Here is a 17,764-nt window from a genome sequence, read left to right as displayed (position 1 = left end):
AAGTAGAATGAGTGAAATAGGAGAGAGATTAAAGCTTAGTGATGATTGGTGTAATATACCCATTTCTTATTTATTTGATCATCCGTATATTTTTCGTGTTTATAATTACATTCGATATGTTTATGTATTCGTATCATGTTTGTATTATTTGAGACAAAATTAAAATTAAAATATTCATAAAGTATACGAACTAAAATCGATTAAATTAGAATGCAGGGACTAAATACACAACTAATGCACAATATAGGACTGATAACAAAATTTGACCAAACAATTAAGAATGCATGTAAACTGGGAGATTATCCTGTTGGAAGAAATGACAATGGATTACAGCTCAAAAACACAAAATCATGGCTAATCATCAGTTGGACTCGAGAGATGAATTGTCCCCGCTTTAACAGCTGTTTACAAGTAAACGAATATCTGATTTTAATTTTTTTCCAGCTAAATCTGAAAGCAATGTGGAGAGAAATGCTGTCTTTTTCATTTTAACTGTACCTTTTGTTTGGTTGCCGAGAAAAGAAAAACAAAAGAAAATGGATAAATTCATTGGACACAAACTCTTTGTTTTGCTGTTGATGTTATCTGCACTTTTTCTTTAACATTAGTCTTGTAAACAAACCCATAATTTGCGGATGAATATTAGCCGAAGATATGGGGATTAATCTAAATTTTCGATTCGATCCGATTCGAAAATCGTAACACATGGTTGAAACAGAAGTATTACATAAAAATTCATCTCTTTTTCAACCTCAGCCGAAGCTAACATGTCTTGAAACTGTGGCATTTAGTCCTAAAATATTACAAATCAGGATTTGTTGTAAGAAATCTTAAAATTGGGGCCTCAGAAACGATTTCTGGGAAATAAAGGCTTTCCGTTTCTATTTACAATGGTGCTGTTTAGTGGTAGCTCACAGCTCCATTTTCACTTGCCCTGTTGGTATTGAGCCTGCACCGGAGATTAAAAAATCGGATCGGATTCGTTATTCGAACTCGAACTTTGCCTGATTCCGAATAGTCGAAGTAAAGTAATGGATCGGACATGGTTGAATTTATGCTTTACCTTGATAGCTTTGTGGCTGATTCTGGGCAAACCCCATTTGAACAATGCTCTGGAGATCATCCTCCCACATCGATCCGACCTGAGGATGAGCATCGGTGAAACGGTCGATCGAAGGCAGCTGAAAGCCTTGTGTTTTCATCGAGAACGGAGTCTCGGTGGTATTCGGTATGCCGTTGTTAAGTGGTGGTAGCCCTTGCTGGGGCTGATAACCGTAAGGGAATGCCGGTGACGAATCGATCGAATAAACTCCGTGCGGCAACGGTCCACGGGATTCGAACATCTGCGGAACACAACGAACGGCAAGATCGTCACTTGAAAATTCGGGATGAGTTGCCAAATAGAGAGACTAATATGAGGGAGATTAACTTACTTCCTTTGACAGAAGGGCTTCCATGTTAACATCCATCCTCGGATTCACAGTGGCCAGCTTCATAGATAGAAACTGCAGACAAATATCAGTTAATCAGACATAACTTTAGGCCCTCTATCCGAAATCGACATTAAATCGACATTACGACCGATAGCGGAGACGTCGGAAATTCAGCTTACCTCAACCTGGCTCTGTAAGGACTGCACATAGTTAATGATTTCATCAAGCATAACTGCTTTACCAGTCACCTGCAACAAATAGACTTCCCGATTTAGTATGCTAATCCGAATGCTCGTTCGATGCACTAATCGAACACGAATTATGCTGACCTTATTGCAACCAGGCACAAGATCCTGAAGGAACTTCATCCTTTCACTTATTTTCTCTCTTCGAACCTGGAAAATTTCGATTCGATACGAACATTAGACGAACATAAACCTCAATTAATAAGCAATGAATAGCTAGTACAGATCATTGATTTTCAAGGTTTTCATACTCTTTCTGCAAGACTATGACTATCAGTTGCTTGACCCCTTCTAGCCCTGACATGGATATAATCCTTCGGCGGCTTCGAATTCTCTTTGCTTTGCTTCTCATTCCCATCATTTGATGCTTTAGCATTCCCATTCCCAGCCGGAGCTCCATCTCGCCTGCTTCGTTTCGAGTTCGATTCGTCGTTCTCCGATGCAACCTGAAACGAATATCTATCATTAGTTTCACTTAGATTTTTCGATAGAATTCGACAATTCGAATAAAATCATCGTTGTCTTCAGGTACCTTGGCATCAACAGCTGCAGGAGAGGGGATTTCTTTTGCTTTTCCCCTTGGAGTTGATTTCCTTTTCCTGGTGCCAGAATCGTTCTGGGATTGGATCTGCTGAGAAACTGAAGATTCTTCCTTGGAAACACCGGATTCGGCATTCTCCGGCGAGGAAGACCTCAAAACCCCACTGTTTTTCTTATCGGAACCAGAATTCTTGTTGCTCTGAGATCCATTAACATTAATGGATTGATTTCCGGAAAGATTAAAGGAATCCATTAATGGATCATTGAAGCCACCGGAATTCCCGCCGGAACCAAAACAGGAAAATCTAGCAGCCCTCTCAGCAAATCCAGGGTCAGCTGAAAACGGCGTCAACGTTGAACGATTCAGCAAATTCACCATTGAAAAATCGAAACTTGGAGGTGAATTCAATGGGGTGGTATAACAAGAAGCATCACCAGAATTACATATGTTCCCCAATTTTCCAATCAATTCCCTCATTATTACATTTTCCCCAGAAACAGGGACATTTGAAGCTGCAGGTGAAGACACCATGGAACTCAATGCTGACTCAAAGGGATCGCTCTGATCCATTGAATTATCCCAATTCGGATTGCGAAAATGATTCCCCACTTTCTCTGTTGCACAATTCAGCACCTCGGTGTTCCATGCTGGTTGTCGTGGTGCTGTCAAAGCCTCGTCTTTTTCCATAATTTATAAAAGAGAAACACAAAATATGTGAAGATTGTTGAACACCCAGATCAATAATCACAGTGGAAACCGAGAATCAAGAAACAGAACCCAGAATTTTTTTCCCTAGAAAAAACAGAGCAAAAGAAAGTAGTGTCTTTTTAAGGAAGAAGCAAATTTGAGTGAAAAGAGTTGTTCTTCAAACAATGATGATGGTGATGATGAAGATGGTGCTTTTGTCACTCGATTAAGGAATTTGAAAGCAAAGAGCAAAAAGATTGTAGGGATTTAGAAAAAGCAAAGCTAAAAGGGAAACAAAGGGCAGAAAGTGAGAGAAAGTGAAGAGCAAGCAAGGATAGATAAAGCAAGCAAAGCAAATGTCTGTTTGACCTTTTCATTTTCGTTTTAATTTTGGGTAAATTACATATTTAGTATATAAACTATTACTGTTAATCTCTTTCAGTACTTAACTTTCAATATTTTTTAAAATCATACCTAGCACTTAGTTTTTGTTTCGTTTTAGTACCTCACCATTAAAAATTTAATGATTTATGCGTGGCACCTTTTTATAGATAAATTGCATCATTCATTGCTCAACCATCTTCTCACTCTTATTTTGATCCCTAAGTTAAATTATTTTTAATCTAATTACTTAACTTTCAAATTACTCCTAATTAAATTAGTTTAAATTTCAAATTTTTTTTTTTTTATTTTATATTAATAAAATAATAATAAAAATGACATGTCACAAAAATAGGAGCAATTGGAAAGTTTAGAGTAACAAAATAGGAGTGAAAAGATAGTTGATGGATGAATGATGTAATTTACTCATAAAAAATGCAGTTCGTTAAATTTTTAACGACAAGGTACTAAAATGAAACAAAAACTAAATATTATATATGATTTTAATTTTTTTTGAAAGTTTAGGTACTAAAACGAATTAAAACCGATAGTTTAGATACTAAAGGAATAATTTACCCTTTAATTTTTCCAATTACTTTAAATCTCATTTTTTGAGTAAATTATATCACATGTCATTAATTATTAGTATGATTACAAATGTGTCACTAATTTTCAAAAAATTACAAATTGATCATTCTACTGATCATTATAACGAACACGTCACCCTGAGTGACTTGTTTATTGTAATCTATAAATAGAGTGATAGGATTGTTATGCTCAATAAATAGAGTAACTTATTCATTAATTTATAAATAAAATAAAATAATTATTACAATATTTCTAAATCCACTAATCACAATGTAATCTTGAAATCGGGAGGGTAATAAAATAATTAATTTTATAATTTTAAATTTAATTCTCTAAATTAAATAATTTAACAATCGGTTAATATTGAGCCAACGTAAGGCTCAATCATTAATGCACACATTCACATGCAACCTTCCACTATTTGACCAAAAAAATAATTCAGCAGGAACGAATTTCAAGGTAAATTCTTTGTCTATTACCATTTAAATAATTAAAATTTAACATTATTATCTCATAAAAAGATTAAATTAATAGTGTAACTAACATTGCAGATATTTTAATTGTTTATTTATTTTATATTTTAAAGTCTCTCTCCCAACCAAAGCTTGGAAAGAATCATTTCCATGGCAGGGTTTATGATTATTTTATATTAATAAAAAATAAATCTCGAGATTAATAGGAAAAAAAATCAAATTTTGAGAATCGGTAAACGGTTTCAGTAGTAAAAGAAAATATTATTCTTCCTAGATATTTCAAGTTGAGTAGATGTGTCTATTAAGGTATGTATGCGTTGTTAATAGGGATGGGCATGGTCGGGTTTTTGGTCCACCGACCGACCGAAACAAGGATCCTCCACCGAGACCCGACCCGACCAAAACAAGGTTTCACCCGACTGGACCCAACCCGAATATATGAATTAGAAACCCTACCCGAAATAAAAAAATATTTTTATTCAATAAAAACAGTGACTTAATTGGAAAAATTATATATAAAGGGTATTGTTGTAATTATTCCTAAATATATAAGATAAAATTATATATTTTTTCGGGTCGGTTTTTCACTTAAACCGACCGACCAATATCACACTTAAAAAAACCCGGTCCGAACCTTTTTTAAAAAAATCCGACCGATCGGTCGAAACCCGTCTGGTTCGGGTTGAATACCCATCCCTAGTTGCTAATGATTAAGAAATATTATACTTAAATACTACATTGTAATTACCCTAGACTATTCAAAACAATAATTGAGTTTGAAAACTGATTTCATAGGTAAAAACAAATGTTATTTTTCTATAGAATTCAGATTCGAACAAATACATTTCTAAGATATGTACATTAAACATAGCTAATAAAATACTCCCTCCGGCCCGTTAAATATGTCTCTTTCGGTTTTTAAAATTGTCTCATTCAAAATGTCTTAGTAGAAAAGTCAAAAAACAACAATACTTATATTTCTTTTTTTATCCTTGTATATCTCACTCTTTTACATACATTAAAACAAATCTGTCAAATCTATCAAGCACCTTTTAAGGATAATTCTGTCATTTCTTTCGATCAAACATATCTCCTAAAATTATGTGCATAATCGATCTTAAATACAAATTATGGGACAATTAGAGTATACAGTATCTTATCCAGGAGTTATCCCTCCTTACAATTATATTTAGACATTTTATTAATTGGTTCTTATTATAATCATATAAATGAATTCAAACTTAATTTAAAAGAAATGGAATATTATATTTACTCATTACTATCGTTTAGGTATAACCTTCTTTCTTAAGGATAACTTTTAGATTTATTTTATGAACCGCCAAATTTTGGATAAGAGAAATAAATCAACCTTCCATTTGTTGCAAGCCCTAAATCCAAACCCTACAATAGCTTAGCCCACAATTTTAATAACTTATTGTTTTAATTATTGTTTAATATGTGTTTCAAACACATCAATTTAGTAGCCTAATTTCGGTTTCGGATTCAGGTTTAGGGTGAAAAATACTCGACCCGACCCAAAAATTATAATTTCACCTTATATATTTAGGGATAATTACAATAATACCCCTCTATATATTATTTTCTTTTAATTAAATCTCTATTTTATTAAATAAAATAATTTTTTTAATAAATATATTATTTCGGATCGGGTCAGGTCGGGTCGAATTCGAATTCAAATTTTATCTAAAAAAATCTATTCGGGTTCAGATTGGGTGGAAGGTGTATATTTTTTGGGTCGGGTTAGGATCAGGTGGAGGATTTATAATTTCGGGTCGGGTTTGAATTTACTAAACTTTATGTATGATTTTGAATTTTTTTTGAAAGTTAAGATACTAAAACGGACAAAAACCAATAGTTTAAGTATTAAACGCGTAAACCCAAAATTTAATTGTACCTCTAGCTCATATACTCTTCGAAGTTTCGAAATTCTATCATTATATTTTTATTTCTAAAAATTTAGTTCATTTACTTGTTTGATTTAAAAATTAAGCCTAGACAATTAATGAATTCTTATTAAATTTAAATATATAACATTTTTATTTTCAGAGGTTTTATTTAAAAACTAATATTCAATTGATAGCATCTATTCAAATTTAATTGAAGTCAATAAGAGTATTATAAAATCAATTTTAATTTTTAAATCAAACAAATGGGGAGACATTTTTATTTAAATTAAAAGCAAGATTAAATTTCAAAAATTGAAGAGTGCAGGGATTGAATGTTCAATTAAGCTTAATATATAAAGTATGGGCCATTTTTGTTAATTAAGTTTAATAAAGAGGTTTTTGACTTCAATCAATCAATTAACTAAATAACTTCTATTGGTCTTGTCTTAACTTATTTCCAAATGCCAATAGTAAATTTATTTATATAAACTAAATTAATATATATATATATATATATATATATATATATATATGGATTGTACCCTTATCAGAAAAGATATTAAATCTGTAAAATTTAAAGAAATGATATCTGAAAAATAATTATTATCTGTCAGGATGATATTTCAGTAAAAAAAAGCCTATGGATTGAGTAGCTGTGTAATTTGCAATAATATAAACCTAAAATATTCAATTGATGATGATTAAAATGAAAAATAAGTTGCTTTGCACCTCACAATAATATTCGATTGGGACCACCAGAGCAGACAAGACATGTAATTAGAAAATTAATCTCAAACTTTAATAAAAAAGGGTAAAGTGCAAAAATGGTCCCCAACTATAGGGTATTGCTTTGCGGATTCCCTTAATTATTAAAAGTTACAAAATGGTGCCCCAGCTGTAGGGTGATGCTTTGTTGAGTCCCTTGACTATTAAAAGTTACAAAATAATCACTCGACTATTTATATGTTTCAAACATGTCCTTTTTCGTTAAAAAAATAAACGATCGTCTGCGCTAGATGTTAAGTAGAATATGATACAATCTGATACCATAACCATTTAAGTTGTATAGTTGTTTGAGATTCTGAGATCATATTTTATCATATCTCAATCAACAGATTAATGTCCAACACAAAAGGTGAACTTTTTTTTTACTGAAAATGATGAATTTGGAATATATGAATTGTCAAACGACTATTTTGTAACTTTTAATAGTTGAGGAACTCAATAAAATAGCGACTTATAGTTGGGGGACTCAACTAATATTTTCGTATTTAATATCTATTCATTTATTATGAGTAAAATTTTTAAAATAATATTAATTAATGTGGGTATATTCTCAGATTCACCTACTCAACTAGATACTCATCATCCATCTCGTATCTGTCTATACTCGTTCATACCCATCAATTTGAGTTAATGAAACACTAATATTTGATTAAATTACAAGACATGTCTTATAAAATTTTAAGATTTACATAATAGTCACTAAAATTATACCTAAATTTATAATAGTCCCAAAACTTATATGGTGAGTAGTTAGTAGATGGGTGAATGTGGGGTGGGTAAGGTCTCAAACTCATCACCTACACACTACTCACGACCGGTATAACTTTTTACATCCATATTCACCCACTACCCACTGAACTTATATTCATCACTACCCCAATTGAAGCGGATACGGTGCTAAATCCATAAAATTATATCAATCTGCCATCCCTATTATTGATAGTTAACTCGGCTATGTACGAATTCAAACTCAACACTTTTCGACTCACATTGTTATAGATCTCGAATGCGGCCTGGACGTTCATCGAATCAAGCACGGACATCTCGACGAAGAACATCCCTTCGTATTCCACCAAACTTTTACCTTCGTCGAAGCTGATTTCCGTTGAGTTTTCCACAGCGTACTTGTTCCCTACCAGCATCCTTGCCACCGTTGTACATGAAGGGTTAAATTTTTTTATCCGTCATTGATATTTTAAAGATAATAATTTAATTATTAACGTTATCATATAATAAATTAATCATTCGACCATTAACGATGATTATTGATTTAATGTAATGTTGGTAATTTAATAAATTTAATAATAAAAAATAAAATATTTTGTTCGAATTAAGAATGAAAAAAGGTAATTTTAATTTCACTTTTCAACAATAGATTTTAAATCTATAAATATATAGTCTTATTTAATTATCATACAGGTACATGGATTAAATTAATCCAGTTTATGGAAGAGTTTGTATGAAATGGTCCCTGTAATAAAGGGATCATAATGAATTTTTTTAATTAATCCGAGTAAGTATAATGTAATATTTGTCTAAAAATAATTTTAAGTTATTTCACATTAAATGTTCACACCCTTAATATTCATGGTACTCAAATGCAGGACTTTAAAAAATAACAACAATTATTTTATCAATGATGTCGCTTAGTTCTTGTTATATTAAAATATACTATCTTATAATCACCATAAATTATAGGGTAAATTACGCATTTAGTACTTAAACTATCAGTTTTGATATGTTTTAATACTTAAACTGTCGATTTTTTTCAAAGCTATGCCTAACATTTAGTTTTTGTTTCATTTTAGTACATCGCCGTTAAAAATTTAAACACACTATATTTTTATGGATAAATTACATCATTCGTTACTCCACTAGCTTCTCACTCTTATTTTGGTACTAAAGTTTAAATATTTTTAATTTAACTACTCAACTTTCAAATTGCTCCCATTTAATCACTCTAATTTATTTTTTTAACAATTTTTGTGACATGACATTTTTTATTATTTTATTAATATATAATTAAAAAAATGAAAGTTAGAGTAATTAAATTAGGAGTAATCTGAAAGTTAAGTAATTAAATTAAAAAAATTTAAACTTTAGTGACTAAAATAAGAGTGAGAAGATAGTTGAGTGATGAATGATGTAATTTATCCAGAAAAAGTTCTATGTGCAAATCACACGTTAAGTTTTTAACAGTGAGATACTAAAATGAAATAAAAGCTAAACGTTAGATATAATTTTAAAAAAATTGAAATTAGATACTAAAATAGATAGTTTAAATATTAAAAGCTTAATAATAGATGAATTTTATATGGATTTTAGGAGTGAATGGATGTGTGTGGGCATGGAGATGACACATAGCTCTAAAAAACTGACCAAATTCCAACTTAAACAAATATACAAATTATCATCCCATCTTCTTCTTCAACCATCAATTTCCTTTCTCACAATGCCTGCATTCACTGCAACATTTGGCTCAGTTTCTTTCTTTTCTCACCTCTTCAACCCTGATGCCTCCTCTTTCTCTTGTTTCCTAAACCACACAAAGCTCTCAAATTTGTACTCTAAACCATCTCTTTTCAAGAGATCCCCATCACCATCATCATCATTGTGTAATCTCAAAGTCTCTGCTTCATCTGCATCATCCAATACCAAAACTGATAACTTTCAACAACCTGAAGCTGCCGTCACCGTAGTTCTTGACAATTCTGTTCCCACTGATGACATCAAACCAGCACGGGTGCGTTTTTATGCAACTCTTTTCCTTCTTTATGATGTGGGATGTATTTTGATTGTTTTTTTGGCAAGCATGATTTTGGACTGATAAAGAAAAGCATTTTCTTTTTGTGTAAATTGTTCCAAGTTCTGTGCTTTAATACTTGTATATACAATCTAATACTTAGTCCCTGCAAAGAAGTAGAGGTCTGCTGATTGGAAGGCTGCCAGGGCATATTTGCACAGTGGTTTCATCTATGGGGGTAGAGTTGAAGGATTTAATGGTGGAGGCTTGTTGATTCGGTTCTATTCTCTTGTGGGGTTTCTCCCTTTTCCTTTGATGAGCCCTTCACATTCATGTAAAGGTACTATATTTGTTGCTGCTCTGAATTTGGTTATGAATTTTAAGCTTTAAAGCCTCAAATTTTCCATTCTTTTGACATTTTTGCATATAGATTAAGTAACATTGGAAAAGAGTGAATTGTATGTTTGCAAATGTGGATTTTGGAGTTGAGAAATGTTTGTTCTTTCCATGCAAGTAAGGTATAGGGGAAGGAGTTGCAAATGTTTGAATTCGAATCTCGAACTTGTTAGATGCCACCTTATATCAATCATTTGAGATAACCTATAGGTTCAGTTAGCCTTCATAGTCTTGACATAGATTTGATATCAAGTTTCTTCCAAATTCAAGTGATTTCTTCTCCTTTTTCCATTCCTTTTCGCCTAATAGGCTCGTAGCCATCGTACATGAACTTAAATGCAATCATTCCTTTCTCTGAAATACAAGTTTATGGTAGCACTAAAACCTAATCTATTACATTTTTTTCATGACAACATATGCTGTAGAACCCAGTAAAACAATCCATCAGATTGCCAAAGGTCTTGTTGGTTCGATTCTTTCTGTGAAGGTAATGTTTCTTTTGCCGTGTTAATGATCTCATAAAAGACATTAGTTCATAATTTTTATAAGCAGGATGTTTAACTTGTTCCTTTTTCCCCTTTGATTTTATTAATTTGAGTATCTCATCTTACTACTTTAGGTAATCCAAGCTGAAGAAGAGAGCAGGAAATTGATATTCTCAGAGAAGGAAGCCGTATGGACAAAGTTCTCTACCAGAATTAATGTAGGGGATATTTTCGAAGGAAAGGTCGGTTCTGTCGAAGATTATGGCTCCTTTGTTCACTTGCGCTTCCCTGATGGTATTTAGGGTCTCTGATTTATATACCTCTTGAGTTTCATTAGGCCTTTGCATTTCGCGAACCTTATTACCGTTGCCTTAAATCTGATGCAGGAGTTTATTATCTCACTGGCCTAGTTCATGTCTCTGAGGTTTCCTGGGATTTAGTTCAAGATGTTAGAGACATCTTGACTGAGGGGGATGATGTTCGAGTGAAGGTTATTAATATTGATTGGTGAGTTTGCTCAGCTTCTAGTGTTAACTACATTATTGAACAAATATCCGGGCATAGGCATGAGAGAATATGACCATTTAAGTATCTTCCAAACACATTGAAAAGCTTACAAAACAATTGAACATACCCGTATCGGGCACATACCCGATTATACAAGGCTTTTCTTGTCCCTGTTAGTTGATCAAATGGCATTTTCTTTAGTGCCACTTGAACCAAAATTTCATTGAGATTTTATGCAGGGCTAAGTCAAGGATTACTCTATCAATCAAACAGTTGGAGGAAGATCCACTGTTGGAAACATTGGACAAAGTGATTCCCCAGGTTTGTGATTTGAAGTGATCAATGATCTTCGATTCGTATATCAGTTTCAATTTCATTGGATAGTAATGGATTTAGACTTCTCAGGATGGTTCAGCTGATTTTGATTCCTTGACCGCAAGCAATAATAGTACCATTGAACCGCTTCCGGGGCTTGACGTGATATTCAAAGAGCTTCTGCAGGAAAATGGGTATGGTTTCATTTTTTTGTTTGGGTTGTTGATGAATCATGTAAAAACTTACTCTGCGACATTCATGTTCTTGTCCAGTATAAATGATGTACGGATTACTCGACAAGGGTTCGAAAAACGGGCAGTCTCTCAAGATTTGCAGCTTTGGCTTTCAAATGTAAGTTGCTTGGACACGTTTGTCTCCAACATTAGTATCCTCAAAATCTTCAAATGGAAGTTCGGATAATGAAGCATCATTTATCTATGTAATCATCCTGTTGCAGGCACCACCTAGTGACAATATGTTCACCCTCCTAGCTCGTGCAGGACGACAGGTAATCCGTCGTATGATCTTTTCTGTTCGTTCGCATTAATTTGTTTTCGTGCTTTCATCGAATCTTGTTCGGCGTTCAGGTTCAGGAGATCCAACTGGCAACATCCCTTGATCAAGAAGGTATCAAGAAGGCTTTACAACGAGTGCTGGAACGTGTTCCTTGATTCGATTTTTCGCTGCAACGATGGTTCTCATTTCTTGTTATATATCTAGTTTTTATGATTTCTTACTGGTTTCAGTGTTGATCTTTGTACAAAAGGTTATAGGACTGGAGGACATACTATAACTATAAATGTTCATAGTTTATATAACATACATTTACCCATAGTTTATATAGGTTGTCAAATAATTTATATCTAAAATATTAAAAATCTTTAGCTACTCTGATTATCATGAAAGATGTGGGAACGTTCAGATTCTATACCCATTCGGAATAAGAAGTGGTTGCTATCGATTCGTATCGGGCGGACGGTACTGGCGTCGTCTTCGTCAACAATCTGGTAACTTATCTAAACTGTGGGAGTGAAACAAACCAAGGAACCACTTCTCCTTCCAGTGTCAACCTGCAAGGTTATCCATTTTTCTTCTCGAGCAGATTCAATCGATTCGGGTCGGTAGGTTATGGCAACTTCGCTGTTGTTTTTCATTGAACCGGGCATCGGACACGAAGCAATACCGGAAGCTTTGATTGTATCGTCTTGATTAGTGTTTAAATTATACATTATTTTATGATTATTTAATCATTGATTATATAATTTTAGTTGTTAACTTAGGCCTTTTTATTCATTTTCGATGTAGGACATAGAATTCTAGAAATTATGTTAAGAACAACAAAATCGTGCAATTTTTTTATTTTTTCTAGATTCATGGCCGGATTAGTGGGTACGACTTGGGACATGATACACCTGACATGACATCTAATCAATAGTTGATGTGGAAACCAATAAACAACTTCTAGAAGGCACAGTCAGCAACTTCTAGAAAATCAAATCAACAGTGGCGTGAAGAATGATACTTAGTCGAATTTTTTATTTTAAATTAGGATTCATCTTATTTTTATTTTTAAGAATTATCTTTTGTTTTTGAATATTATTTTTTAGAGTTTTTTAGGACTATAAAATACCCCATTATGAGTAAACCTCAAAACATATTCAAATCATCACTTAAGCATTCAATCATTTTCAAATTTTCTTGTTTTTTTTCTTTCTTTAGATTTATAAAAGTTTTTATTTCTTTTTATTTTTCTTTTAAAATACTAATTATGGTTTCTACCATGCTTGACTAAGTTTTCTATAGCCAAGGGCTAGAGCAATGACTCGATTCTAAGTTGTGAGAATTGAAAAGAGCTTCATACCGTCAAGGGTTACATTTTGATTTTCAGAAATCAAGGATCGATAATCAATCATCCTTTTACAATCAAAGCGATTTCATTTCAAAAAGTGTACGTTGGAATTGAACTTTGGTTTCGATTAATAGTTGGAAGGAAGGATCAGCCTGTGACACATTCGACTTCATGTGAACACACTTAGTGACATTCTACTAAGGGAAACTGAAATCGGGTTAGATTCTAAAATGAGACGACAAAATCTGAGTCGGGTTTTTTTCATAAGTCAAAAGCGTTGAATTAATAAGCAATTGACGCTATTAACTCACAAAGAGTTGAGATCTAAAAATTGATTTTAGATTCTCAATCCATTTGAGAGAAAAACAAGTTACAGGGATTGACCCCTATTGACTGTAACCGGTGTGAGCCCGAAGGTAAAATTTTATTCGAGGATCTATTTAAATCGAGGTAAAAGCTTTAGCCTAAGGCTGATTTATACCAATTAAAATTTGCCATTTTATTTTATTATTTCGCTTTAATTCTTCAAAATCCCCCTCTAATTTATTTTACAAATCACGCCTAAAGTCATATCAAAAGCGAGGAAATCATCAAACTCCTAATCTTTTTGGATCAACCCTTATTCTTACTGTTCTACTTATTTTTTTTCATTTTATTGGGATTAAGACTATTTAATTTAATATCATAATGACACGTGTCACGTCTTTATCAGAATCTTCATCTGCACTTTGTTGAATTGTATTGGCTTCTTCTGATGATCTAATCAACTCTAGCTCCAATGCCACTTGTTTCATTGTTGGCCTTTTCTTTCCATTGAGATTCAAGCAACTCTTTGCATCAAATTCCAAGTTTCACCATGTCGATGACGATCACTATGACCGTGAAGACCAGTGAAACGAAAAGAGTCTGAAGGAGCCGCAACCTGGACGTCAATGTGAATATCAGAATACGAAAACAAATTCACAGTACAAGAAGATCCCCAAAAAACAGCCAAACCAGAAGAAGAAGCACTAGAAGCAACAATAAAACAGTTCTCCATCCCGAAGCGATACTTCAAAGACTCCAGAGGGTGTCGTGGAAGGCGAGTCTCACGCAGGAAGAGGATATCAGGTCCTTGGCGAGCAGATCAAAAAGAGATCGTTTTAGATATTGGAATTTAGGGATGTACTGATTTTGTCACTAAACTTTAAAAATGTTTAACTTTTTCACTAAATTTTTATGACCACTGTTGGTAGTTAATCGCTGCCCATCATCGATCGTCTTTAGCAGCAAGACCGATATCAAAATGTTCGCATTTCAATCTTCTCTCTTCTCTTAAGATTAGTTTTCAACGAAAGTTTATTTAAAGGTTCAACGTGATAATACTCTGATTTTGTCCTATGAGTCTGGTTTTGAGATATGTAATTCGTCTTCTCGAAATAATGTTTATAATTGTTCGAATTTTCAAACAAACACCTCAAATCCCCTCAAAATAAACGAAAATCGATTTAAAGTGTTGTGTCATATCAAAATGATGTCGATTTGTCTATGTTATCACACTATTTAGATTTTAACAGCCCATTAACATAATTGAAGTCAAAACCAAAATTGAATACTATAGTCGAAGTAATTTAAAGTTCAATTATATAAATGTTACACCACCTAAAGTTTAGTGGTAATTGATGTAGTTTACCCTTCTTATTAATTTGTGCTTTGTACTTCATCTGTGTAGTCGCACGGTGCTATCAAATATTCAAAGACGAAGCACGGCGTTACATCCGTGACGATGGTTGTGCTGGATGATGTGGGAATGTTGATATCCCATACCCATTCGGAATAGAAGTCGGGTGCTACATGAACAAATGGTTCAGAGTAATATGCAACCAAACTACGATGGTCCAAAGCCTTACATAACTAGCATCGGTCTGGAACTACTCAATGTTTCAGTTTGGGACGGCACAGTTGTCGTCAACAATTCAATTACTTATTTCAGCTGCCTCAAAGAAGATGGAGATCTAGCTAATGGCGTCAGTGTCGACCTAAAAGACACCCCTTTCTCATTCTCAGCTTTCTACAACAGCTTCATGGCCGTAGGCTGCGGCAGTTTGGCTACTGATGTTACCAGTCCGACCGATGATTATCCTCTTGGGGGCTGCATGCAACCCGTTTGTGGCAACGAGTCATCTGATGCTACTGCTGCTGCCTGCACTTCGGATTTTCCGAGAGATCTAAGTTCCTTCGCAGTGAACATGAAAGAGATTTCTCCTCTTAATGCCAGTACTGGTAAATCGTATGGATCTGCTTTCATTGTTGATCAGCGTTATCTTGAATTAATGAAGCCCTGTAATATCGATAATGATTGGTCAATGACGCACGTTCCCGTTACACTGAAATGGTCCATGCAAATACGTGGGGTGTGTGATTGCGCGTTTGGAACTCATACGTACTCAGACTCTCGAAAACGAATACATTTGGACAAACTTGAGCAAAAGCCATCTTTGTGTTTGCGGCTCTAATGCCGACCGACACGTCTATACTGATCCATGCCCAGGTATGAATACATGTTTCGATGTTTCATAAATAAAATCCATTATATATCAACCTAACGTTATTTTACTTATTTCGTGATTACAGAGAAGTTGGAAACATGTGACTATACTTATAGGTATAGTTTATGTTTTGTTTGAATGTATCTGGCAACAAGTGTACATCATCATCATCATCATGTCCAGAAGGATATCAATACTCGGGAGTTATCTGCAAGTGTATAATCGTCCACCAATGTTGAGAGATCAGTAAGGCTGTTTACTTCGAAGGAGTTGGCAGAGGTGACCGATTACTTTAACGAGAATCGAATCCTCGGTCATGGAGGTCAAGGAACTGTTTACAAAGGAATGCTAACAGATGGAAGCATTGTGGCTATTAAGAAATCTTACATGATGGATGTGAAGCACTCGGATGAAACAAAGTTAAACGGTTCATCAATGAGGTAATGCTTCTATCGCAAGTTAACCATAGAAACGTGGTTAAACTTTTAGGATGTTGCTTAGAGACGAAGGTCCCTTTGTTGGTTTATGAGTTCATCCCAAATGGTACACTGTCTCATCACATACATGACCCAAATGAAGACTTCCCACTTACATGGGACAAGCGTTTACGAATTGCAATTGAAATCGTTAATGCATTGTCCTGCTTACATTCATCTGCTTCTGCCCCTATCTATCACCGAGACATCAAATCTAGCAACATACTTTTGGACGATGAATATAGAGCAAAAGTGTCGGATTTCGGAACTTCGAGATCGGTTTCCCTCGAGCAAACCCATGTGACCACTCGAGTACAAGGAACTTTCGGATGCTTGGATCCTGAATATTTCCGATCATGTCAGTTTACTGAGAAGAGCGATGTGTATAGTTTTGGAGTTGTTCTCGCTGAAATTATAACCGGACAAAGGCCGGTCTCTTCGGGTGAATCGGAGCAAGAAGTGATAAGCTCGGTAAACATTTTTTTTATCTCAATGGAGGGGCATTCCTTACTCGACATCGTCGATCCAATGGTGATGAATGATGACTCTAAAGAGAAGATTGTAGTAGTTGCTAAGCTAGCAAAGAGATGCTTGAATCTTAATGGAAAGAAAAGACCATCAATGAGACAAGTTGCAATGGTGTTGGAGCAGATTAGATCATCTGAAGAAGCTGATGCCATCGAACAAAACTCCCATGAAGATTCCGATTACGACGACATGACCGAACGATCAGGCACGATTGCGTGTTCATTGTCCAGCTCTATTGTAAACGATAGTGTGACTTTGTCATTAGATGCATAGTCCTTGAGGTCCCGGATTCGAACACCAGGAATGTAAGAATATGAGCGTTCAATGTCAGATGGTTGAGATTAATAAAAAAAAAAGGCAAAAAGGCATTAGAGGTCTTTGTACTATTGAAAGAAAATCAATGTAGTCATTGTATTATTTTTTTCTCTCAATGTGATCCTCCAACTCATAAAACAACCCTAATATGATCATTCAACCAACGTTTTTCGTTGTTACCGGTACAGTACTAGTATGTAAGTTCACGATACTGACGTAACCATCTACGGTACTGACGTGACAGTTCATCTGTCATGTTGAGTTATCAATTTTAATCAATCTTTCATGCATACGTCATGTTAATCTGCCACCCTAGAATGTGACATAAGTATATAAAATAAATATTTTTTTTATAAAATGAGAAGGACAAAAAAAGATAATTACATAATTATAATCATTTTAAAAAAATATATCACTTTCTAATACTGAGAGCATTGTTTAAGTTCATTATTTTTTTAGAATAAAACAAAGTAGTTGCTTTTCTCTTATCCCAATCCTAATTATCACATTTTCCTTTTCGGTCCAATAACCAATACAAGTTTAATTAATTAATAACAAATTTTAATTGATAAAGTGTTGAA

The 17,764-nt window shown here is 33.9% G+C and overlaps 2 protein-coding genes and 1 pseudogene across 5 annotated transcripts; 2 read left to right on the top strand and 1 right to left on the bottom strand.

Moving 5' to 3' along the window:
• Positions 1–655: 655 nt before the first annotated feature.
• LOC120204847 (transcription factor bHLH62-like) lies at positions 656–3,172 on the bottom strand. Its single transcript, XM_039204861.1, has 8 exons — positions 3,112–3,172; positions 2,211–3,018; positions 1,930–2,124; positions 1,763–1,828; positions 1,613–1,681; positions 1,434–1,505; positions 1,064–1,343; positions 656–949 (listed from the first exon to the last, which is right to left on the bottom strand). Exons 2-8 carry the CDS (start codon positions 2,904–2,906, stop codon positions 912–914), a joined length of 1,416 nt encoding a protein of 471 aa, XP_039060792.1. The 5' UTR covers positions 2,907–3,018; positions 3,112–3,172; the 3' UTR covers positions 656–911.
• A 6,251-nt stretch (positions 3,173–9,423) lies between these two features.
• On the top strand, positions 9,424–12,321 carry LOC120204845 (30S ribosomal protein S1-like). Of its 4 annotated transcripts, none has more exons than XM_039204856.1 (10): positions 9,424–9,784; positions 9,965–10,124; positions 10,606–10,667; positions 10,800–10,959; positions 11,052–11,172; positions 11,412–11,493; positions 11,578–11,681; positions 11,760–11,838; positions 11,945–11,995; positions 12,075–12,321. In XM_039204856.1, exons 1-10 carry the CDS (start codon positions 9,494–9,496, stop codon positions 12,156–12,158), a joined length of 1,194 nt encoding a protein of 397 aa, XP_039060787.1. In that variant the 5' UTR covers positions 9,424–9,493; the 3' UTR covers positions 12,159–12,321. The 4 variants fall into 4 exon arrangements, with proteins under 4 accessions (XP_039060787.1, XP_039060790.1, XP_039060789.1 ...); XM_039204859.1 differs by having other exon boundaries at positions 9,643–9,784; positions 9,962–10,124; XM_039204858.1 differs by having other exon boundaries at positions 9,643–9,784; positions 9,959–10,124.
• A 3,774-nt stretch (positions 12,322–16,095) lies between these two features.
• LOC120204777 lies at positions 16,096–17,141 on the top strand (annotated as a pseudogene).
• Positions 17,142–17,764: the final 623 nt, after the last annotated feature.

The sequence above is a fragment of the Hibiscus syriacus genome, unplaced genomic scaffold (assembly GCF_006381635.1).
Source record: "Hibiscus syriacus cultivar Baekdansim isolate YM2019G1 unplaced genomic scaffold, ASM638163v2 tig00011718_pilon, whole genome shotgun sequence".
NCBI lineage: Eukaryota > Viridiplantae > Streptophyta > Magnoliopsida > Malvales > Malvaceae > Hibiscus > Hibiscus syriacus.
This window is presented reverse-complemented; position numbering and strand designations above follow the sequence as displayed.